The 25944-nt window shown below is 37.5% G+C and overlaps 1 protein-coding gene across 9 annotated transcripts in view; it reads left to right on the top strand.

Moving 5' to 3' along the window:
- Positions 1-25650, top strand: part of INPP4B (inositol polyphosphate-4-phosphatase type II B) — a 294594-nt gene extending 268944 nt beyond the window's left edge. For 8 of the 9 annotated variants that reach the window (XM_066317992.1, XM_066317991.1, XM_066317986.1 and 5 more), the window contains one exon: positions 18933-20331. In XM_066317992.1, coding sequence (XP_066174089.1) covers positions 18933-19107 — 175 coding nt within the window. In that variant the 3' untranslated portion in view covers positions 19108-20331. The other variant, XM_066317988.1, reaches the window with a different exon arrangement.
- Positions 25651-25944: the final 294 nt, after the last annotated feature.

Below are 25944 nucleotides of genomic sequence, written 5' to 3'. Positions count from 1 at the left end.
TAAACAATCTGTTAAGTAGCCCAAATTAGTATTTGTCATATCTTGATCCAAATGAGAGTACAGAGAACTGAGCTTTGTCTTTACTCTCTGTGAAAGGTTTTAATTATTCAGTATAGACAGTGAGAAATGTGTGTGATTAATTACCATGTGCATTCTATGGTCAGCTTTTAAAACCAGCCAAATGAAAAAACCTTATCCGGTAAATTTGCTTTCCCATTTAGTGCCACAGTCTCTGTTTGGATGCTTAATAGTGCAGAAGTGAATTTAAACGCTGCATTTGATTAATTACAGAATTAAAAAAAAAAAAAAAAAAGGGAAAATGCCTCCTAAAAACCTCTTCTAATGGAAATTACTTCTGTCACTTTTGCCATACATATATTGCAGGTCCATAGTTCTGGATTTCACTTGTCATGGTTAGACAACTCTAGTTAGATTATTCTAAAATATTGTTTGGTGCTCACCTTTGAGATTCTTCTAGTTGTTTATGGAAAAAAAATCATTAATTTTTCCTCATTCATTTAGTGTTTTATTGCTTATTTTGAGCTTTCATGAAAGACTAGGAGTTACCAGAAATCAAAGACCAGATGTATTATAATCACCACATTGAGTAATACCAGATTTCTTTCTGTTATATTTCACTTTCATTAAGATTTCTTGCAAGAGTGTGTGGGAAAAGTCCTGCGTGCATGTTTATTTTCTGTTAAAAATCCAAGTTCAAACTGAATTTCCATAGCTTTGTCCTTGTTCAGCTAAATCTCAGGTAGAGCAACACTGCCTAGTCTAAAACTTAGATAAGAAAGAAGCAGGAAATGAGAGTAAGAGGGCAGTAGTAGCATACAGTAGCTAGTTAAAGCTATCAAACATGCAATCTCTCCAAGAAGTTATTGGCCTCTGAAACAGTGTTCTTCTCAGAGTAATATAACTTGGGCAGGGAGGGCTCATAGCTGCCTGTCTGTGGTCCTGGCAATGTACAGACTGTCCAAAGGGCACAGACAGGAAAAGCAACCAGCTGGTCTTCCAAAAAGGTAGTTCTGTAATAGAAGATTCTGCATTTCTTCAGGAGAAAGATGATGCAGTGTCAGGCTACAGCTCTAGTTGGCTTATGTAGGAAGCAGGTAACAGACATTTCTAGGTTTATCTTGACTGTCATTTTATTCTCCCCTGATCCCTTTATAAACTTAGTTTCTTTTTGTAGGAATGCTCCCTGCCTAGATAATCATCTTTTCTCATCCGGCACCCGGGTTCAGTTTTCGTCCATAAATTCCACCCCTTGGGATGCTGTGCAGGCTCAGGGCCAGCCACCATCCCTGGGGACTGGCCTGGTGCTTGTTATGTACATGACATGAGGGAATCCAGCATACAATCTCCAGATTCTCATTTTCCATTTATTATGATTATTGTGCATTCATAAGGCGACCTGGAACATTCTGTTATACAATTGTGCTTTCAAATAGTTATGGTCCTATGCAGCTTGAGCCACTGGATCTGAAATTTTCTATCTCAGGTTCTTTAGGGAAAGAACCTAAAATCTTACTGGATACCAAAGTAGGAGAGATATAATTGTATGTCATCGTCCCCCCGGCATATTTTATCACCATCATTGGAGGAACTATGTTTAATGTATGGGGGTTTTCTCCCTTCAGTCTGCTGCTGTTTTCTTTTTCCAGTGAGCACTTCCCTGTTTCTTACTCTCTTGCAGTGACATCTTGGCATATGGTACCTTGATAGAATGCTTTTGACAGTGGCCTTTCCAAGCTCAGCTGAGGCAGTTAGTTTTAGTAGTAGTTTCTAGCTGTTGCTTTCTGTGGCAGCTCAGTTTTGGTGACATTTCATAAGTGTGTCCTTATCATTACAGCAGCCACTGGCAACCTTTCACTGGCATAGCTGGCAGCAACAAGTTCTTTCTCAGTGTTTACCTGCAGTACAAATCTGGTAGCTGTTTGCAGTGGAGTGATCAAGGGAGTTTCCATTTGGATTATTATGTACCTATTATGCATTTCCTACTTTGCTGTTATCTGCAGTCAGCTGGAACTACACCCAGTAATGGAGCCAGCAGCATTATATTGCTATCCTATTCTTTGGATCATTCGGAGATAAATCTGGGAGATAATTTTGGGAACTTGTATTCTTAAGTCTCTACTATAATTTGTATGAATAGGAAACACATGTTTATAAGGAAGTTAATGCAGAGGAAATGTTGGAGTCCTCCCCGAAGTGAACAGCCAACTCCACAGTTGACTCCTAGTGCTACAACAGTTAAAGTAGTTTCTGCAGCCCTGGGACTTAGAGGTGCTGCAGTTGTACTGTGGTTCTAAACATACCCCTAATGCCAAAACCACTGAGCACTGCTTTGGCTGTGCATCTGCAGTGCTGTTATTGAGCCCTGCTCTGGGCTAACTTCCCTGCCAGCTTGTCTCGTCTCCCCATCCTGGATGTTGCCACATATGTATTGTCTTCCAGCAGTGGGAAAAGCGCCTCGTTCTTCTCCTCTGTTGGAGGTGCTCCTAATGTCCCAGGAAGGTGCCAGAGCAAGTTTCTACCTCTGCAGTCTTGTGATTCCAGGCAAGGCTTAGTGAAAATTTAAAGTCCCTTAGACCAGGGATGTCAGAGGCTGGGAAGGGAATCACTGTTCCCTCTCTCTTCTGTCAAGGGTTGAAATACTTTGGTATATGACCCAGCCTCCTTGATAGGTTACCTGTTAATGAGGCAGAAGATTCCTCTGCACATGATACTCAAGAATGTCACTTCTTGTTCTGTGAAACAATTGTGTAGTACATGTATAAGCAATCTTCCCTTTTTGCCCCTCTTATTTACCATGTGGGTTTCCTGACATATAATCAGCTTTAATTTCATGCTGCATCCTCCCCCTTCACTGGATATTTCCTTACTTGTGAGAACATTGTAATGTTTGTCGGCGTTTTATCCCTCATTTCAATTTAGCTGAACTCAGTCCCTGTGTCCAGAGGGAATGCACAGATTCCTGTTCCTTCCCCTCACACCAAGAGCTAGCATGTACCCTTTGCTTCTAGGGAAAGACAGGTTAAAAAGGCATCAGCTAATTATTATCAGCAGTAGATCAGTGAGATACACCTGGCTTTAAATTTATATTTATTTACTCTGCAGCCCCACTTCAGTCAGCATTTTCAGATTTGAGGAACCTGTTAAGATTACTAAAAGACTGAAAAGACTAAGGTGTAATCTGATCACACAGTCATATATTTTGTAAAACCCTGTTGTAGGATCTTCTGGTTAATAGCTCGTGTCTTGGGTGAACTGACAAGTCTGATGAAAATATATAAGTCCTGTCAAAATAATGTTGGGTTTTATATTAATTTTGCAAAAATCATTCCTCAGTGCTCCAAAGTTGGTGATTTTTTTTTATTTAAGTCCTTTTATAACTCATTCATAACTATTGACAGCAGAGCATCTACAGAATACAAAGGAATCAGCACAGAAAGGTTTGAAATTTCCAGCAAGCTGCCTTGTGGTGGTGGCAAATAGAAGATAGGAGGGTCCAGAGTAGGTGGTTGTGGAATGTTTTTCATATGTTTTTTGGGTTTGTTTGGTTTGGGTTTTAGGTCACGTAGTTTAACCAAGACTGGCATGCTCTCTGTTCTAAGTTTATTTCTGCTAAATGGATGTTACGTTGAAAGCCTCAGGAAAGCAAATAAAAATGGCCAAACTGGCACTGTGGCAGAGGCATTATTGGCTGGTTTTGAAGTGTTTGAAGTAGCATGAGGCAGAGACAAGCAGCTACAACGTCTCATTCTCAAAGATCCATGAAATTATTCTGAAAATCCACAAGAGTCTGCTTTGATAATATTGGTTATAACTGGTTAGAATATTTATTCCATTTGCACTTTTCAAAGTTAAATATTTTTTACTTTAAAACATTATAATTGACAAGCGAAGGACAAGAGAAAGAAGTGCACTTGAATCTCTTTCAGTTTTAAAGGGAGAAAGCTAGTATAGAAGTGCCAAGTCCCTTATGACATCGTAGTCCTTTGTTCAAAATTATATTTGAATCTATTTTTTCTTTAAAAGGGCCTCTTCTCATTGGGTTTTTTTTCTTTAAATAAGAGTCCTTTTGCTGTACTTGAGTGTGCAATAGCAAAGCTTGTAAATAATGTTCATTACCTTACTGACATTGACTATTCTGCATATTACTAATTCCCGTTTTGCACTCCATTTTGCTACTTGGGTTCATGCTGACATAGCAAATGCAGCAATGCTGGCTGCACAGTTCAAGGTTCTGCCTTCTGGACACTGCTGAACTAGTGTGTTCTGAGTGTTGATGGATAGTCTTCCCTCAACATCATCCTGGATAAAGTCCTCTCTTGTTTTCCTGCTGCATGGTAGCCTCAGGGAGATGGTCTCTATGTCACTTTCTCTGTAAAAATTTGCTGCCACAATGGTATTATCAGCAAATGTCGCTTTAAACTTAGTTTGACATTCCTGTTACACAGATGCACATCATTTGCCACGTGAAGACGCTTTTTGAATTTATTTTTAAAGCGAGTATGTGCATATCAGACCACTATGATGCTGTTTGTTTTCTCTCTTGTGCAGTGCAAGCAGCCCGAGATGTGCTGCCAGGCACAGGGATTTTGCTTTTGCTTCTGTAGGATTGTTTTTCCCCTGTTAAGCTGCATTGCTGCGTTCTGTAAATAGTTGTGCTCTTGTAGCGACTTACATCCTTCTGCTCTTCCTCAGAGGGAGAAGTACATTCCTTCATAGAATCATGGAATGGCTTGAGTTGGAAAGGACTTGAACCATTACCTTGTTCCAACCCCCTGCCATGGGCAGGGACATCTTCCACTAGACCAGCTTGCTCCAAGCCCCATCCAACCTGGCCTTGAACACTTCCAGGGATTTCAATCTACTAGATCAAAAGTCAATAAAATATTTTTCTGGCTAAAGGGGGTTGAAATCACCTTTTGGTGATGCTTGACAAGGCAACACTGCGTACATCAAAGCTTTGCCTCCTAAGTATGTTGGTCTATGTGATAGTGCACATAATAGGCACACACACGTAATTATATACAAATATAGAAATGTAGGAACTGGTATATTTTAGTTTGTCACATTGCTGATTAATTATGTGACTTAATGAAGTGAATTATTTAAAATGGCTTGCAAGCTTCACAAATATTTTTCCTAGACAGGAATCTGGTTTTAGAGTGCTTCATTTCTGTATGGCTGTGGTTTCTGATTGGCAGTTAAAAGGTAATTAAAACACTTGAGACTTTCATGTCCTGTGTTGCCCTGTAGGTTTATTATCTTCATGTGATGATCTTTGCTTGTAGATGAAGATTTTGGTGGGATAGAAGCTCTAGGGAAATGTGGCCAATTCATATAATGTGATCAATCTCTTGTTCTTGGTTTGCAGGGAAACTTGGGTGCAGTAATATTTTTCAAATCAGATACATTTTCTCATTTTCACCCAAGGGTATTCATTGGCAAGAGACTGCTGAGCACCAGAGTCTAGAAAAGTATTTGTAGGCTTAGCTGACTTTTTAAAAATCATTTTGTGACAGATGTATCTCAAATTTTATGTTTTCTGTCCCAAAGGCAATCATTCTTCCTGCTGTCACAAAAAATCTTTTTTCGTGCAGCACAATAGGGATAACAAAACTCATTGCAGTCTCAATTTAATTCCAATGCAAAAAAACTCGCAATGAGGTGGTAATGAACTTGAACTCAGTACAGATTACCTCCTGCATGCATATACAGATGCTCAAACACAAGACAGATATTTTCCAGAATGGTTCTATTCTGAGAGTGTTTCTCTCTTGAGCAGATTAAACCCTGAAATTTTCTGTTTTGCTTGTTACAGTTAATACAGTAACGCCATTTGGAGTTCACCTCCTAGGTTTGAATTAGACTGACATAAATACAAAAGAATAAAACATGATCATCATGATTATCAGGATAAGATAATTCTAGCAAATAATGAGTTGGTAAGATAAAGAGACTGATCCTCTGAAACAGAGAATGATCAGACCAATCAAAACCATTTGGAAAGCAAAACTCAAACACGTTTCGTGGTTCCAGCTGTGCAGTCCAATGAGTGCTGTGCTGATTAACAACCACCATCTCCCTCAATGCTTTGAATTTGAATGTGTCTTTTCCAAAATACTGGCTTATTTGTAATAATTACTACACTTCCATAATTATTACTGTAATAATTATTATACTCACAGAAAAACAGCCTTTACCTGAAATAAAACTGGAATAGCTTTAGCAAAGTTGAAAGAATGACACCAGCAAACACTGGCTAGAAATTTGTCAAGAGGTCTCTAGTGAGTCTTGTCCCATGCCCTGCTCCAAGCAGCTGCAGCAGCTGTATGCCAAGTAGGGAAGGGAATGCAGATCTTTATGAACCTGTCATCAGTCTTTTCTGGCCACTCTGCTCTCCACTAATAGTCCACACCAATAGTTAAATTAAAAAGCACCTTCTCCCCATGTGTTCTGCTTTTCAGGCACAGATGAGGTATCAATCCTCCCCAAATGTGGCTCTCTGTGGTGAGGACTTTGCTGATCTCCATGCTAATGTGTAACCAGATGGAATAATGGGTCCACACTGGGCTAGGAGAAGTCTAAAGATCTTTTTTCAGACAGGACCAACACCTGGTATTACTGTGGGCTGCTTTATGCAAATACTACAGCTTCATTATTATTGCACTACAAAATGCATTAGGCATCCAATTTCCTTTGTAAATGAAGCAATGTATTACTTCAATAGCTACTTTCGAATCTCTCTGCAACTTAAACCACAGATGTTAAAACTATTGGAATTAAATGAACCTCCTCTGAAATGTAATCCTTGAATAGACTAGGGGATTTTTTTCATTATAAGGTTTATTAAATGAAATATATATTACAATGGAGTGGAAAAAGTCAAATGATCATATGTGGAAAAAAAAAAAAAACCAAAACCACCAACACAAAAACCTTGGAGCTTGCTATCCATACTTCATTTGGTATGGAATGCCAAAAGAGAATTTAAAGACATTTTATTGTTAATGTTCTGTACCACATCATGATGTAGCCCAAAACAGACAATTGCTTGCTCATAAATCTCTTGTTTTTTCTTTTATTCACACTATGGAGAAAAAATTAAGACTGTCCTTCAAAAATACTCTATCATCAAGTGAGCTTGAAAGTTTAAGTTGTTACCCATGATGTTTGACTTTGTTTATGGTGCTGGAGAGGAAATCTGAGGCTTGTGAGGTTCATTTTTTAGGTGATGCAGTGGCAGTGCAAGTATGGGCTGGAGATTATGAAGCTCTGTGAAGATGAGGGGGAAAATAAACACTAGGCAATTGGCATTGGAGAAGTTATTTCCAAAGATCATTGAATTCAGTACAACGCTAATAATCAAGCTGTTTCTATCATTAAACTTTAGATACCTATTGTATGAATGCCTAGTTAAGGACTGAAGTTCCCAATACTCTCTCAAGAGGGATGGTTGGTAGCCTGATTTAGGGGCCCTGAATCATCCTGAGGATGTTCTGTAGATGTAGGGGAAGCCTGGGCTGTTAAATTTGACACCTAAAGACTCACCACTCATGGTGAGGGAATGTTGCCCTTTGAAGGAGTTGTATCAGATCTCAGAAGTGTATTCTGTAGTTATCATGGTAAGCAGTTGAAGGTAAAATAAAGGTAGGAGGACAAAACTTAGCACAAGGAAAGTTTTGCTGTCATCAGTACCTGCTGTGCTTTTAAACATATGCTTGTCACTAGACACTAATTTATTTATTATCATAAAGTCAAGGAAGCCAGAAGTTATTAAAAAGAAGAAATATGTCAGAAGCTAAATGTGTGCTGTTAAGTTGCTGCTTAAACTTTAGCTGCTACAATGTATTGGCTGCTTCCTTTGCTTGTTTGCTCAATTCATAGGATAAAAGAACTACTGCATGCTTTGAAATAAGGGTAAAAATCCACTTTGGTTACTTCTTTGTTTACATAGAGAGCAGTACCCATTAAGCAATGTAGTTACAGTTCCCTTATCCTAAATTGTTGTTTATTTTCATAGGAAAACTCTATTGGATAAATCTGGGCAAAGTTGCTTTAGCTTACGTAATTTTGGCAACATGATGAATTCTGCAAATATTTAGCCATTTTGAGTAGATAGATGTGTAGAAGTTATACTTCTATACTGAAGAATACTTTTTAATTAAATGTTGCTCTAATTTTTCTACCATTGTAATTCGATGTGTTTATTTTTGAAAAAGAACTTATGAACAGTGTTCCTTAGTAAAAATATGCAGCTAATCATTTAAATGAATGGCAGGGAGGGAAAGCTTTCTAAATAAAGTATGTCCTCTATATAGAAGCAAGTGTTTGGTTGAGAACTCTTTCCTTGCCCTCAGGTTGTTTGTTGCTTCTTCAGTCGTGAAATTATTCTGTACTCAAGAGAACATCATTGGTCAAATGTAAACCCATTATTTTTCCACTGAAATTTCCGTTATCTGTGAGCAATTCCATCTTGGGGGGGATTATTGCATTTTACAGTGTCCTGCATGTGTTTCATTACTGTGTGCCATACCTAGGAAAATGTCATTTATTATTTCATGCACCAAAATACTCTGTCTGCATTGACGGGCATGCTTGTCTGACAGCTGCTGGCCTGCACTCACATGTCTTTAGCTTTGTTTGAATCTCGTATCTGCCATCATTAGCAATTCATGCAAGGAGAAAAACCAAAGAAAAGTAGTTTAGGGAGTTGAGGGTGCTTGCTTTAACCAACTCTCACATTCTAAGAGAGTAGGAAGGATATTATGAACCACGTGGTACATAAACAGTGCACAAGCCAACCCTGTCCCCTGTGTACATTAATGAAATAACAAGAGGTGCCTGTAGCTCAGCAGACATAATTTTTTAAAATTGCTTTTGCTGTTTAATTGCAGCTTTTGTGTTTTATAGATTTTATTTAAGCTCTCGGTAGCAGTGCATTAATACTATATTTAACAAACACAGAATTGAATATTAATAAAAAGAGACAAGCAGACTCCTTTTCATGTGTATACCAGGCTCTGACAAGATGATGTGAACTGATAATAAGTTTTTGGTAAAGGGTAATTGAGAATAAAGCTATAAGAATAGTTGAGATCTTTTTAAAAAAGCAAAATTATTTAGCTACCAGAGGCCTGTAATTGCTGTCCAACAGCCACAGAAGCTCAGGATTATCAAAAAAACAGGGACAGCATCAGCCTAATCAGACTTTTTTGGACTTTGGCTGCACTTTTTCATAGTCCACTGGCCAGGAGCAAGTGCTAGAGAGGACTGCAAGTGCTGGCACCCCTCACTCAGTTGGAAAGGCGGTATCATTCCCAATGAGGTTAACCTGGAATGAGTTGCAATATAATTGAAGGACATTAGCATTTGTTAGAAATTAAAAAGGAGCAGAATTCCTTCAGGTCTGACATTATGGGCATTTTGAGAGGATGAAATGTTTCTTATTAACAACCTATGGGCTTTTTGACTGCACTGTAGATTTTTCTGCATGACCACCTGGCCTCCTACTCATATTTTTTCAATCTAAACACCCAAAGCATGTGAATAAATGTTACTGATTTTCCTAGTGATTAAAGAAAACATGGCCAGAAACATGAGGAATACCATGATTTAATGTGTCTCAGACCTATGTTGAGAACTATATTTTTTATTAAGAGAGTGCAAAATGGGAGGCACAGGTATTGTCTCCAGCACAGCCTCAGTCAGTGTTATCTAATATTTTGAAGTGATTTCAAAATACAGGGTTTTTCTGGAAAATTGGAGCACTCTTTGTCTAAAGTGGGAGCACCAGGATATGGTGATACACTGAGATATTTCTTAAACTGTTTTCCTGCCAGTGTGCAAAATAATCAGTGCACATAATGAAGTCGAAAAATGCACTGTAGGCAAAAATAACTCTCCACCATCCCAGTGAGAGATTTATCTCCACTTGCTATCTTCTCTGTCCCATCCTGGGGAAGGAAGGAAATACTCCAGCATTGCTACTGGCTTGTTGCTTCTTCAGAAGAAAAAAATAATGGATGAATATTTCCCACAAAATCTTGAATGTTTCCTAGTTTTTTTATACATTTTGGATTTTTCATAGTAAAGCATCCTCTTTTCCTAATTATAACTATTTTAAAAGAGCATCCATCCCATCCATTCCACTTACTTGTGATTGCAATTACCACCAAAAATGGAAAGCCCCATTGCTGTTCTGCTTGGCAGTTGCATATGTGGCTTGCTGAACATGTGCTTGGGAACATTCATACTTAAAATATCTCAAATCCAGAGACTCCAAATTTTCAGGAATTGGCAAATTCCATAGGTGGTCCCAAGGTATTGTAATGAAAACTCTGGTGAAAATGTTTCCTCACTAGCGATTGTGTGTTTGAGTGAACACAGTCTGCAACACAGGAAAGACTGACTTTATAAAAAATTAATATGTATCTGATAGTTCAGTCCAGGTCAGGAAGTAAATTGCCATTTTTTCCTCATCTGTAAGAGACTTAGCTCATGGTTAAGTGATGCTGACAGTGTAGTGAACTCCTCTTCTACTCAGGGAGTCCTGAGTGTAGTTCACAGAGCTTATCCTGAGAGCTGCACCTTTGATCTTTGGCAAACTGACAATTACTGTGACTGCACTGAGCAAAATCACGTCCTTCAGCTCTTTGTAGCAGTAAGAAAAATGTAGCATTATTATAGAGGAAGAGATTTGCACCTGTGTTATAAATTATTTACTACTTTCTGCCAGCAAAGATTTAGGAATGCAGAAGGTAAATATATGGCTTGTTGAATTTTTAGTCTTTAGTGATCTCTTAACTTCCAAAAGTCTTTTTTTCTTGATACTGGGGGCAAAACAGTGAGAGTTTTCATCTCTTTCTTCTCCCTGTCAGTGCAGTGCTATTTTTGCCTAAAAAGTGAGTCTGTGCTAATATTGTCTTTGTGAGATATGATGAACTTCTTAACAAATCTGCAGTAGCAGTCAAATAAAAATTTCCTTATGAATGCAACTTAGCAACCAGGGAGAAAAAGCTTGTATTGAGTATATTGTTTAAAAGATTTCAGTTTTGATTCTCCTCCTTGGTACTTGGGAAAGAAAATTGCTTCCTTCTAAAGAACAAGCTCCAAAACTTTGACCATCTTCTTAAAAGATACTCAAACAAAGCAAGTAAGATGAAAGAATTAGATTCACTCCTAATTTCTCATAGAAAGGTTTAATCCTCTAAGTCTCCACATTGTATCTATCAACAGAAAAAACCCAAATGCATTCAAGGCATTTAAATGAGAATTTTATCCAGCCTTCTCATGTGCCTTGAAGGAAGTACATGGATAAAGTAGTTTCAGATTCAAGTAGAATTTTCCTTGCATTTTATGAAGTTCTCTTAAAATCTACCTGCTAAAGAGAAGAAAAGGTGGTTTATTGGTAGTACTGTTGGGATACAATTTCCAGGTTGCTACAGTCTGCATCCCAGACTACGCATTTTTGGATAGGTTGTTTTTTCTTTTTTCTTTCTGGTAGCAGCTAAATTCAGACTGAGGTACAATTTTTTAAAATTTTTTTTATTTTTTTAAATTTATATTTGTATTTGAAGAATCTGTATGTGCACAAATTCCCCTTGTATAAATACACCCACATACCATATGTGCTGCTCCAAGAACAGCTGGGATGAGGACAGGTCAGATCTCCAAATGTGTTAGGTGAAAGTTTTTAATGAACTGGCATTATTCAGCTGAAAGGGAATAGCAGTTGGCTGTGGTTTCTGATTCACACTTTGGTTAATCCCATGAAGAGATTGTGAGTTGGTGTCATTAATGAGAAGCAGTCACATTTCTCCTTTTGTATATCTCCAGCTGAAGTTGCAGGCAAAACCACATCAAGTCACAACATTAAAATTTAGAATTCCTGCTCTTCAGCACCCTCCTGCCTTAAAATTCCCAAATTAGAGATCCAAGATAGATTAAATTATCTTCTTTTTACACTTTGACCTTAATTTTGTCATCCTACCCATAGATTTGAACACCTAGAAATGAATGACAGATTTTAAGCATCATCTTTTACACATGCCTTTTAACTAGTATAGGAAGCCCTTTCTGCTTCTTAAATCAGCTTTGCTACTTGTCCTCAGCCTGGGGGGAAAGACTAAAAAAATCTTTGCCAAAAGAAAAGGGATGACTCACAAAGATTTATTTTCATGGTCAACAGAAAGTATTTAAACCTGATTAGACATATGAGAGAATTTATCATGGATTTATATTTCACTGTGCTATGCGAGATAAATGTATAAAAACATCTTGAGTAAAGCTTTCTTGCTGTGAAAGAAACAGTCTGGAAACCAGTGTGATTCACTAACCAATTATGCCAGAGCCATAACCTTATGTAAGGGAAATGTTGTAGGTATTCAGAGCTTAACTGAAAGTAAAATCTGTGGGGTTTTGCTTGGTTGTTTTCCTGCACAAAGATATAGACCACATTTGTTTCAGTTTTGGTTGTACATTGGACTGAATTTCAGACCTTGCCAGAGAAGTTTGTCAGGAAAGATTTAGCAGTTTTGTCCTGAGAAATTCCCATATGTCTGTAATCCTAATACTTTATAGAAGAGTGTCTAGGAAGATTATTAGAACTGTATTTTTTGATAGAAAGAGAAATCTTTGTAGAATAGATGTGTAATGCTGCAGAGCACTATTGGTAAATAGTAGAATGAAACAGCAAATCCTTTCCTTGGAGTATAATAGAGGTGAAAATCATGCTTCAAAAACTTCTCAGCTGTCTTGACAGGTAAAGAGGAATCTCTTCTGCAAACCCATCACTTTTCAACTCTGAAGCTAATCTCTCACACAGTCACCACAATGACACTGCAGGACTTGAAGCCTCTGCCCACACTTGTAAATTGAAAAGCACTGTGGGCTAGATTCTAGAACATGATCTCAGTCATTTTATACAGTGAAGTTATTAAATGTTTCCTGGTACAGTTCTGGCAGATGTAGTGTACTCTCAAGTGATTCCAGGGCAGTTTGAGAGTTGGCATGACCAAGGTACTGTTCCCATGTGGCGATATCTGGCTGTCCATTTTGGCAGATTAAGGGACACAGGCACAGAAAATCAATTTGGTTTAGTTGTTAAGCTGCTGAGGGTGGATTTAATCTGCTAATGCAGGTGTCATAAGCGCACCAGTGACAAAAACTATGATTCTAACTGGAATATTTTCTTTATGTTTCTTATATTTTCACTATAACAATTTTCCAGTATTATTTTTTACCACACAGATACTCTAAATATTGAGAGAAAAACATTCTTGCAGGCATTCTGTCATACAGTCACAAAGGAAAATATTAATCATTCTGCAATCAGCAGAGACTTCTAAAGTGCTAGGATTAATCCTGGTAGAGATGTACATAATACAGTAGCATATGTTTTATATTTATTAGATCTAAAGCTTGAAACTGCCCTTTTTTCATCTATTCTTTGGAGTTATTGCTATGTTAAAAGTAAACATAGACAAATAGTAGGGATGTTGCTCTGTGATGACCCAACAGTTTGGGAGATGTTTCCACAGCCCAAAGCTGGAGTGAGTTGTGCTGTTTCGTTGCCTGGAGTGCACGGTGTGTGCCTCTTTCACTTGCCCCAGGAAATTTTATCAGCTAAGCTGTCCATGTGATCACATAAGACAACAGGGTTTTCCTGGATAAGGTTGCATGGCTGTGAGACCGTGTGTCCTTGCCTATTATTAAATACTGCTGCAAGAGGGTTTCTTTAATAATCTGTTGCTCTGTACTGAACTGTTATGGCCTGTCAATAGTAGTGTTTAATGTCTGTGCCCTGTCCACAGCTAAGCCTCCAGTAGCTTGCTGTCTCTGACCACGTCCTCAGAATTGAATTTTTAGCTCTGGACAAACTGAAACCCCTTAATAGTTTTGAGCTCAAACCCCCCAGTTATTTCACAATAGCTGTTTTTCAATATCTAGGTGTCTTATCATCATGACTGCACCATGAATCTGCTGCTTGGTCCAACTCAGTGGTCAAGCCTTGTGTTCCATTATATGCTTTCCTTTTTATTTCCTAAATAAGGTATTAGGAAAGTCATGTGTTATAACCAAACAAGGAGAGAAGAAAGAAGAAGGGAAATAGATGATTGTCAGCACAAGCAAACAGAGTAGGGAAAAACTTGCAGCACAAAAGATAAAATAGGAAGAGAGGGTTTAGTGTGACAATTTGATAAACCAAGTTGATACACAGTCTGGATTTTTTGGTGTTTGTTTCAATAGCAGCCGTGTCTAAATCACTGACTGAATTCCTCGGCATTCTTAGATCTGAGACTGCTCATCAGTTTCAGCAATGCTGGTTGTTTTGAACTGAGATTATAGGATCACATAAGCAGCAAAAATTGATTTCTAGAATCTTTGACTTTATTTAGTGCCGTGTAGATTTGAGGGAAAAATTCTAATTTATTGATAGCAATGTGCATCAGAAAAAAAAAATTGTAAAGATTATTGAAACAGATGATGTCTCTGCTGGTTCCTTTCCTATATCTTCCATTTTGAAATAAGGCAGAATCACTTTTTTTTTTTTTTAACAGTTGGAGGTTTATTGTATCAACTTTATCTTTCAACATAAAATTTTGTTTCCCAATATTCCTTTTTATGTTTTATCTGAGTTCTGCTCTGATACCAAAATCCTTCAGGACTAGTCTGAGAACTGTTTATTTCCTTCTGAATCATATTTTATTCTTCTAGATGTTATAGTGCAGCAGCTTCATAAAGGCTAGGAGATGTTCACAAGGATCCCACATTTTCACTTTGAAAAAGTTAAGTCTGCCTTCTTGAACTGTAGTGCTGTACATTGATATAGGTAATTATTCTCTGAAGTGTTTCAGTCAATTCCAGTAACATGAATAACGTAGAAATTAGGATGCTTTCATTCCAAAAACTTCTTTAGAGAATCTGCTTTTTGAAAGCTGCTTCTGAATTTGACTGTCTTGAAATAAAAAGAATAGCTGAGTTATCAGAATTGTGTAAGACTGAGAACTGTTAGCAATCCTTTCTATTTGAAGAAATGTCTCTCCTATTGTCAGATGGGATTCTAGAGATGCATCTTACTTTTGCTATTTTTCTGTGCCAGCAGTGGAGTTTGCCAAGAAAAACACAGCAGAACTAGAAACTACTTGCTTGAATTTGTCTGCAAAAAAGGGAAATTTCCTTTACTGCACAAAAAAGTGCAGTAGGACATGAATTCAAACTGTAGTCACCACTAGCAAATTGGATCGCTGTTGATAGAAGGCTGCCTATTTATTCTACCTTAAGAACTCCTGTAGAACAGTTCAGCATTTCCAGTTAACTGGAGCTGGAAAAGTTCTAAAAAGAGAGGCATATATCCCAAAGTGTGAAAATCATCTTCTCCAAAATCCTTGCACAGGGACATCAGTGTGACTAATAATCAAAAGCCAAAATATGCCCTCATGTGTGTGCTTGATTATAAAAGGACCTGAGAGGCCTTTTCCTCACACCATTTTCATCATCTCTTCTTCACTGCTTTGAGGTTCAAACAATTTATCATCTGAATTTGAAAACAACAGAAAATACCTGCTGTTTTGCCTTTGTCTCGTTTGATAAGCATGCAGCATTATCCCAATAGGAGTTTAAGATGATAAAACATCAAATGAGACAGAAGGCAGGATGAAATGGTTATATTGTCATTAACTTACAGCACTCTTGGCTGTTACAATGTATTTGTGCTGTGCTGTAAGTCTCAAATGAACAATTTGAGAGTAAATGAATAAAAATTGTATGATAGGTTAGTGGGGTGTTCATGATTCCAGATGTTACGAACTTAGAAGCTTTCACTACTCCTGTTAAAATTATTTGTGAAATAGAAACTTGTTGGTTATTTTGGAAGTCTTTTTCCTTCCCTTTTGTGTTAAAGTACAGTTTGTGATGGAGGTAACATCTGAAGCTGGGGCTGTATCTTCACCACTTAGCATGTAGCACTCTGTTCTGGTTTTGCTGTCAGCCGGAAGCCAAATAAGTGCAGCTGGCAGGACACTAGCAGGATTCCTGCTGTTTGCAGTAAAACTTCTCCAGGGCTGGATGAGCCAGGGGAAGCAATGTCAGGGATGCTGACAGGTGGGTGTAGGGCCTTGCTCTGTTTAATAGTCACTGTAGAGGACACTTTCAGGTATCTTGGAAGGCACTGTCACTGCAGCCCATTGAAAAATAATGGCAGAGCCTAGCAAGGCATCTGACCCTGATCAAATATTCCTCTTAAATTAAAAGCATATTTAGCTATTCTGCTCAGCCTGTTCTTAGTTAGCTAATAATGGAGTTGAATCCTCTTGCTCTATTTTGAGGCTATCTATTGAATCATGCATAGAATGATGTGACTAATTTGTGGAACAGAAGTCCCTGTGCATCAGCTGTTCACGGTCGTTTTCCTGGGGGGAAGATAGAACTTTTTATGTTAAAAGACACTGATCATTCTTTTCAGCATATCAAAGAACAAATGTACTGCAGGCTTTTCTATTGAAAAAAAAGAGTAATAGAACAAATGGCTTTTATCTGTATTTTCATCATTACACCTGCATAAATCTCACTGATGCTAATGGGACTTGTAGCAATGTCGATAAAAGGCAGTCACGCTGTTGAGATGTGGAGTCCAACAGAACAAGGCACACCACAGATGCAGGAGGGTTCATCCCTGTAGGGACAGCCTGCAAGAGTGCCACTCAGGCTGCTTGGAATAAACCAGTGGTGTGCAAAGCCAAGGCTCTCCACAGTGATGTACCCCATCAAGTTGATTATTGCAGTGGCTGTGCAAACTTACTGAATGCTCAACTTTTCTGCTGCCCAGATGGATCTCTCCAGAGGAAAAAAGTTTGGTCTCTGCATCCACTCAGCCACAGTAGGAGCTACATATGATGTCTGTGATGGAAGAGACACAGGGCAAACAAAAATCACCTGGACTCTGTGACTGGGAGGGAAGAGATGGGACTATGAGGGTTGAGCTAGAGCTCTGAATTGTGGGCATAATGGGAGGAAAACCTGCAGGCTCACCTTGAAGAGTAGGAAGGGAGTGAGGGGGATGCTGTATGGATTAAGGAAAAAAAAAATAAAGGAAAACCAGCAAGCAGCAGGTTCTTAAAAAGTATCTAGAAATACATGGTGAAGGACAACATTAACTGAAAGCAATACAATTAGTCCTCACAGCTGATCACAGATGATAATGTCACTGTGAGCAGAAGGGGAAGGAAGTTCCGTGGGTGGACCCCAGGACAGAGGCATTAACTGAGGCAGTCTGATAGAGAAATACAGAACTACTGATTTCAGTGTTGACAAAGCCAGTAAATCGTGCAATTAGCTTCATTCCTTGATAGTTTCTGAGAGGATGTCTTTGAATTACAGTTCGAATTCTGCCTAAATTCTATCCGTGGACACTTGAAATCTGTAGACTAAAAGCAGCAGACACATTGCCACCAGCAATTGCTTTGACCTAGGTGAAAATAGTAGGGATTTTATTTCTTTAGTTTTTATTTTGCTCTTTGAAATAGTGTGTGTTGACCTCTTTAGTAGTGTAACGTACACATTGAAGGTTCAAAGCAAAGAATAAGACTAAGATCTTATTATGGAAGGCTTGTTCAAAAGAGAAGTTGGGCAAGGAATGGTTTTGATCAACCCCTTGCCTAGGATTCTACCTGTAAATGCAGCTCTTGCACTCCTCTAGCTATCCAAGCTTAAGAAATGCAGCATTGCCCTTTAACACACAAGTCAGAAAGCCAGGCTTTCTGTCAGGTGATGTGGCTGCTGCTGTCTTCAGAGTATCCTTTTAATCTTACCTGGGGCTGTGTGACATTATCTTTACTGTCCCACAGCCTCTTTCTGTCTGCCAGCATTTTCTTTCTTGAAAAAAACAAGCATACCTGGGACATGTGCTTCTGAAAAGGCACTGTGTTTTCCAAATTTCCAAACACACCTGTGTTTTCATCTGATATATTTGGATATTCTCAAGTCCACAGAAAAAAAATGGCAAGTTATCTTTTCATCACAGGATTTTCATAGTAAATAGAAAAACAAAAATCTTGCCAGTCCTTACTGCCCAAAGGAAGTCTATAAACAGGACTCCTGAGTTTATGCAAGTAATCCTCAGAGGGATTGAAGAAGTGTGGTTGAAGTAGAGTAATTCTACTTATAGAGAAACTTCCAACAGTACAGCAGGAAAGGCTGGCAAGGGAAGTATTCCTGTTGCTCTGGTAGGACAGTGAACACACAATTTAGACTGATTCAGTGCAACTTTCATGTAAGCAGATTAGTTCCTGCCTGTGTTGCCAGAAGAAGATACAAGGTGATTTACTTACAGGAATGTAAGTGTAAACCTTTAAACAAAAAGAACTGCTATTGACTGTGAAACTCAGTTACCAGCACTGATGAATTTTTGAAGTCAATTAACCATCACTTAATACTATTTTAGAATAGGTGTTAGTGTGTTGCCTTTTTGTTTCTCCAATAAACTTCATAATAGATACTAATGCAGGACTGAAAAGCCTGTGAACACCATGGAGACACTATTTTTTCAGTGTTGCATTGTGACATACTCATGATCTTTTTTTATTTGCTCCTTTATTTTTTTTTTTAAACTTCCATATTTCATTTCTGTTCAGTGTGTGTGTTTATTTTAGTCATAGTGTAGTTCATTGTGGAAGTTACTTAATGTTCACTTGTGAATACTACTCCAAGGCACCTAGCAGGATTAATATCTTAGTAGCCACCCAGTCATCATGCTTCCCATGTCAGCTGTAGAACACAAGCGTTATGTTGGAAATACTTAGATAAATCTATTTCCTCAAAATGGCTATGTACTTTCACTTTGTCAAAATACCTGTGTGTTGGCTTTCTTTGCTGCTTAACTGCTGTTCTGTCTGTTCCTAACTTCCCCTGTTTAACAGCAGACAAACCCAGGGAGCACTGACTGAATCGGATGATCCCGAAACAGGCTGTCTAACTGATAACAAGCCAACTTCTCGACACTTCTATCCTGTCGCCTTGCTGCTTGTCAGCTCACACTTGCTGGTTGTGTGGCTTATTTTAAGTCTTGCTTTGCTATTAGCCAAATATCAATAAACTTCACTTGTGTTCCTTTCTTTTCTACAAACAGCAACAAACTAACTCTAGAAAAAAAAAAAAAAAAGGAATTATGTTGTAATATTTCTACAGTCTCAGACCCCAAGGATTCATCTTTAAGATACCAATGTCTGAAATGTACTGTGTTTTCATTCTTTTTTTCTGAACTCTGAGAAGTATACTATGCATTGAGTGAATTGATTTGCTCTTTCTGTTCATGGTAAAGCTTTCCCACTGTAATTAGCGCAAAGAAAGCCCACTTACAATGCTGTCACTGTATAGAAGTTGTGGAATCCTGAATGCTTGAACCCCTCTTTCCAGAGTAATTAGTCTGACAAAAAAAAAATTAAAAATGAATTTGCACAACACAAACTAACCCCTAGACATATATGGCAGGGCAGTGGTTTGTGAGACTTCTCTTTTGTTGTGTTTTTTTCATTGTTACTAGCTGATGGGATTGTTTTCGTTTAATGAATGATTATTACTTTGCTACAACTAACTCTTTTCTGTAGAGTGACTAAATGGAATAGAATAAGTTCTGTTTTGTAATGAAATTAACCTGTTTGTAACTGTTGCTTTAGTTGCTTTTGCTTTCAAGACACTTTTATATTCTTTTTAACAAAGTCTTGTTTATGTCTTGACTTTGGCACTTGTGACTTTTGTACTGTATGTGAACGAACATCCTTCCTTTATAAAGCAGAGAGGTGGATTGGGCTGTTTGAAAAGCCATTCTCTCTTTTTTTCCATTGCAAAGCTGAACATACAGGAAATGAAGCAGAGATGAAACTTTCCTTCACTAGGGCCAGACTTAATAAAATGCCTTATTCCTAGAATGCGCATTTTAGGGCAAAGTATACTCGCACATATATAGCAAACAAATTGGGGAAAAAAAAAGTATTAAAAGGTTTAAAAGGCAAATATATTTCTGGAATTAGAGCAAAATGTATCATTAAAGTATTTAATTTTTTTTTACTGAACTTTAAACCTCAAGGGCAGATATGTTAGGGGGGATGGAAAATCTTATCACCTATTTCTGAGGGCAATAACTGTACTGGGCCTGGCCTTGGATTTAATTTTGTAAGATGTATCATCACTCGTGGAAAACAAAAATGTAGAGTTGAATCTTTGTTATTTTTACTTCAACTGTTGCTGAAACTCTGCAATGAACAAATAAAGCATATTTATTTATTCTGTGTTTCATGAAGTTGTACTTTTTCCCCCTTTCACTAGAGAAGGATGCCGCATAGAGAATGTTCTGAAGAATGTCAAATGCAGAAAGTATGCATTCAACATGATACAGCTGATGGCTTTCCCAAAGTACTACAGACCTCCAGAGGGGACATATGGAAAAGCTGACACCTAAGTTTAACAAAAGTGTAATCAGTAATTAGTGAATACAACAACCGCTGTTTATGACGTATGAATTGGGAATGTATAACCAGTGGAGGTGTTATTTTTATCAGGTTTTATCATTTTACATTAAAATGAATCTGGTTAGTCATTTTACCGTGAAAAAGCAAAGGACTGGATATTCTGAAAAATGAAACATATTCAACTTATCTTCATGAAGCTGAAGCTTAGTATGACTCATAAGCCAGCTGGAATTAGTTTTTGGGGTCATTGGATTGAAGGTTTAAAAGGGAAATGGCATTTGCTGTAGGAATAAAGATTAGTAATCTGGAAGGTGGCATTCTGATTCCAAACCAAACCCGATATTTCATTTAAGGGGTCTCTTACTGCTGGAAAAGGTGTTTTCTGGAAGTGGCAGGGCACTGAGGTCTCTATCACTAGTGATTAAACCCTTCACGTAAATGTTTATGAAAGATGCTAATGTTAATACCTGGGCTAAATATAATTTTGGTAATTGCAATTAGCTTCTTTACATAAGCATGGTAACTTCATAATATGTTTTTGGTAATTGCAGACTGCAATTTCAGTAATTCCATTCTGATTCCCTGCAGTTCATTTGGATGTATCACTCTTGGTTTTCTGTACCCCAGCCAAATACCACTTATTTCACTTTCACATAAATCACTCTGAAATCAGGGAGATTAATTCCACAAGTAAGGTGACCTGAATTTGACCTCCTATTTAGTGTAAACCTTTAAAGGAAATTTTCTCCAGTGGTAGGGAAAATAAGTTGTATATACAGGAGTTAATGGATCTTTAGGCTATGAAAACATGTATGTTATTACAAAGCCTAAAATAAGTGTTATGAGTAAACTGCTGTACTAGGACTAGTTAGCCACTGCAGCTGATTTATATCAAACTTGTAATGCTGCAGGTAGACACTCTAGGATGAAGAACTATCAGCTTTAAAAATGAATGTTAATGCTCTGCCAGCTTGTGTTAGTCCTGAAATTTGTCTTGCAAAGAACGTTTGTGTTTTCTAATTGTATCTATTTATTACCACCTTCTGCCTCCCAGAGAGAAATACAATTTAAAACTCCCAGGTATTCACTGGTTACTGACCTTTATGTAATGCATTCTTTTCATGTCTAGAGCAGAAGTATGAGAAATTTATCCTAATGAAACTACTCTGGGAATTAGAGCATCTGTAGGAAATTGTAATTGCCATGGATAAAGAAGTAAATGTTTGTTTACTCCTGTGGGAGTCAAAGAAATCTCTATGCACTATGAGTTATAATTTGTTCTTTTTAATCCATTAATACCCGTTACTGGGTATAAATCTGTAACTATAAAAGAATTTAAGAGCCCAATGCTGCAAATTCTATTTGAGTGATCCCAGGGAACTGATCTGTCATTTGGCTGAAATTACATCCATCTTGTATATTTGCAAGATCAGGCTTTGGAGTTTGTAGGAAAACATCAGGAGAACATCCTTATTCTAATATTCAATGACTTCAGCAGAGCCAGAAATTAACCTGTACAATATATTAACTAATTGGAACTTTTTTCCCCAAAGAAAAGTAGGTAATGTAAGTAGTGTTTTGGTGCATTAGGGTGTTTGTTTTTTTTTCTATTATAATGTGCTATCATTAACTGCTTCCTTGTTCTTATTGTATTACTTCAGTAGATGTCAGAAAAGTTGGCAATGCATCACAGATAAGCTCAGACAGATGAGGTCATAATGCCTTGATTTCTTCTTGTCATGTACCAGTAGAAGTAGGCAATACTCATTGAGTGGCTGGATATGTGCATAAATTAATGTTTGGATCTATGAATATAATGTAGCTGATCTGTATGGAACTTTTTTGTGGATTTATAGAGCATAATCCTTTGTAGAGAAGTAGTATTTTTTTTTCTGTCAGGCTGCTGCACTGGCCCTCACTATATACATGTTTATTATTACCTTAAAAAGCCCTGCATGTGCAGTTTAGAGAGAGTGATAAATTCCTCGTGGATCTCTGAAATAACCCCCAGGTGTGCAGGAGAGAATGCCAACCATTGTACAGTAATTCTGAACCTATCTGTAAAAATCTCAGTGGGGATGCTGTTCCCTGCTGGGTGCTATAGGTACCTAGACTTCTTTATCTGAAGTCCCATTGGCATTCTGTCAAGTTACAAATATGAAATTATCTAGATTTTCTTGTCAGGAAAGTAGTCTTTCAAGATTATGCCTCAGCATTTTAGTACTACCTGGGCTCTAAATTGCTGTTGTCACTACCATGTTATTTTTGGGTTGAAGTTGTTTTTCACGTTGAAGCCATGGATTTGATGAGGAAACAGAAAAAATGGCATTGGATTACTGTCCTTTTTGTTTTAGCAGCCATTCACAGTATGTTCTCATCAAATTAAATAATCTCTTATTTGCTACCCCAATCACATCAGTGGGCTGCACTGAAACTTTATTGTGCCTGGGCCGTTACAGAAGAGTTGGCTGGTTTTTGTGCTAAATAATAGCGGAATTTTTTCCCACTAATTTTTGGATTGGAACATCTTGTTGTAGGTCAGGAGAGCTTTGTAAAACCTGCTGAAGTGCTCCAAGTCTTCTGGAAAAGCCTCGTTGCTTCAATACCAAAACAGACCCAAATGTTTTGTTGTTTGGTCACTGCCTGCTGGGGGCTGCCGTGTTCCTCGTGGGCAAAGGCTTTTTTAGAGAGAAAAGAAACTTCTCCGACTTCAGTCCTTAAAACATTGGTTTTTTTCCCTTAATCAGCTGACCATGGATTCAAAATCCATGGGTTTTCTGGTTTGCCTTTTATGAATATACAAAGAGGTGTTTGCTGCAGGTCAATGGTTGCGTTACTTGGAGTACATTTACTCTCCAGCAGCTGCTTCCAGCCCTGTGGGTTGTTTGAATGCCTAACAGAGGAATTAAATCATCCCTGGGGTGTTGCACATTATCTCGTAGCTCACTGTGGATATCAGAGGAGTAAAACTAAAGAACTTAATTTTTATAAGCAAACAACATTGTTAGTTTTGCAGAGGGATATGGTAAGCATAGTGGTTGTGGCCTCACAAAAACTGTTCCATACCTGTTTTCTTAAAAGTTTTGTAAAGTCTAAAATAATCTGCCTTTAGGGGAGGGCAGTTCTCAAGGGCTAAAAGGTGAAAATTCAAACATATGTCTGGCATCTAAAGCCAAATCTTGTCTTACAGAAGATATTATTTGTAGAAATCAAATCAGGATCTGTCTTGAGGAATCCTGAAATAAGGGCTTCTAGCTTTCAATATTTGTACAATGCATTACACAGTTACATGGGGATTTTGTACCACAGAGTAGTGTCTAAATAGAGAGCTAGTCTAAAATGCCTAAAAAATAAGGGATGTTTAAATATTTTCCCCAGAAATGATTGTCATATTGTTATAATACATAACATGTCTATGAATGACATTAAGCAGGCAGGTCTCTTTTTCTGAAGTCTTTTGAGGAATTTTAAATACATTCTGGTTAATGTTTATACTTTGGCCTTTATGAAGCAATTAGGAAACGAAAATTTTAAATTATGTTATCTGATTTTTTTTTCTATGTGAAGCTGTGTATTTTGATGGAATCCTAGCAATGTCTGTGTTATAAAAAAAATAATTTAGAGGGACAACTGAAACAAAATATTAACTGAGAAGTAGCCTTAATGAAGTCCTTTGCAATGTAATTTTTGTACTGTCTGAATTTTGCCATTACATAAGTGAAATGAGGAAATTAACAAACAATTATGTATCTAAATCAATCTCTCCTGACAAAAATTCAGTTAGTTGCAGTGGAATAAATTGTAATGGTATTCTAAATCTTCACTAGTAATTTAGGTATAAACAAGTGCAACACTTCATTTGGAAGCCTACTCTATAATATGCTTATTAAAAGTTTCAGGAAAAACCTATTTTTATTTCTAGATTTAACAGTTCCAAGAAATCCTATGGTCCGTTAAAAAAAAAAAAAGGCAGAAAATGCATTGAATGTCAACCAGTGTAATAAAGAAAGCAATTGTATTGCAAGCTATGCAGCAAAATTTCTTGTGTGGATTAATGTTTGTAATCAGTTAACAGTCTTAAACGAATATTGTGTCAGTTGGTTATGTTGTAAACTTGAAACCATTGGTATCTATATTTATGCTCTTTTTTGTTATAAAGAAGTGTACTGTATAGGCAATGCCATGAGACATGAATTTACATCTTGCTTTTCACTTCCTTGCAGCTTAAAAGCAGATGTTTACAATGGAAATGCTTTAAAGTAATTTGCTCCTCTTGAAAACACAAACTTACCTTGTATATTGCATGTTTACCAAAAAAAAAAAAAAAAATCGTACGAATTCTTTTTTAGAGAGAAAAAAAACTTCTCAGACTTCAGCCCTTAAAACATTGGTTTTTTCCCTTAGTCGTGCAGCACCTTGACTGCAGGGTTGCCAAGCATTTGGCTTGCACTCTGCAGGACTCAAACATTTATTTCCTCTTTCTTTCATAGCATCTGCTGAATAAGTAATAAAACAACCATGACTATCAGCATGATACTCATGATCCAAGGTTAAAAACTTGCGTTTGCTCAGATAGGAGCAAATACTTCAGGAGAGATAAACTATAAGACACTTGTGAACCAGTGTCTTCCTATTCCAAAGAGCTGAAACGTAAGGCACAGGATTTGTGTGCTGAGTGGGAAAGAGTTACAGCAGGAGTCTGACTGTGCTAAAAGAGTGCCCTGGACATGCCAGGTTCAAAGTGGTGAGATTTGAACCACGCTGCTCTTACTTAGGTCTCTAACTGTTGGCAGTGGTGTTTGTTTATCCTTTCTATGCGGACAAAATGCTTTAAAATTTTCAGTAATTCTGTTTATGAATGGTCTGACTTCAAAACTTCTAAAATCCCAAATTACTTTGGTACTTGTTTTCCTTTTGTGTACTTGTCCCTTGTGATGTTCCTGTCTTACACTCTGGAGCACACAGGGCTGTGTATTAGTAACCTTAACAGGACTTCAGCCCACAGCATGTGTTTGTCCAGAGAAACAAAGCACAATATATAGGAATTCAATGCTTTTTATATTTCAGGACTTTTCATTTTGTTTCATTGCTGTCTGTAAGCCATGTCCATTGTACACTATGTGTATATTTTTATTTAAATAAATGTAATGTTTATTTTTTATGTTTCTGACTTTTTTGTTTGTTATTCATTTTTCATTGTCATTGCGGTGGTGTTGCCCAGAGGAAGGATTGTCCATGCTTATGAGAGTGTGTTCCCTCCTAAAGGAGTTGGTGGAAGCCCACTCACAAGTGTCATCACTGCTAGGAGCAAGGATTTAAGAAAAGTTCTCATACAACAGTTAAAAGCCTGCAATGGGCAAAAAATTAATAGTTCCTATTCTTCTTAGTCTACAACTTTCATCTCAGAACCAGGTGGGTCATGAATTTCCTAGTTCAAAGCTAACAAAATATTCACATGCCCATA

Source organism: Sylvia atricapilla, chromosome 4, assembly GCF_009819655.1.
Source record: "Sylvia atricapilla isolate bSylAtr1 chromosome 4, bSylAtr1.pri, whole genome shotgun sequence".
NCBI classification, from domain to species: Eukaryota; Metazoa; Chordata; class Aves; order Passeriformes; family Sylviidae; genus Sylvia; species Sylvia atricapilla.
Note: the sequence above shows the minus strand (reverse complement) of the source record. Positions and strands in the feature narration are given on the sequence as shown.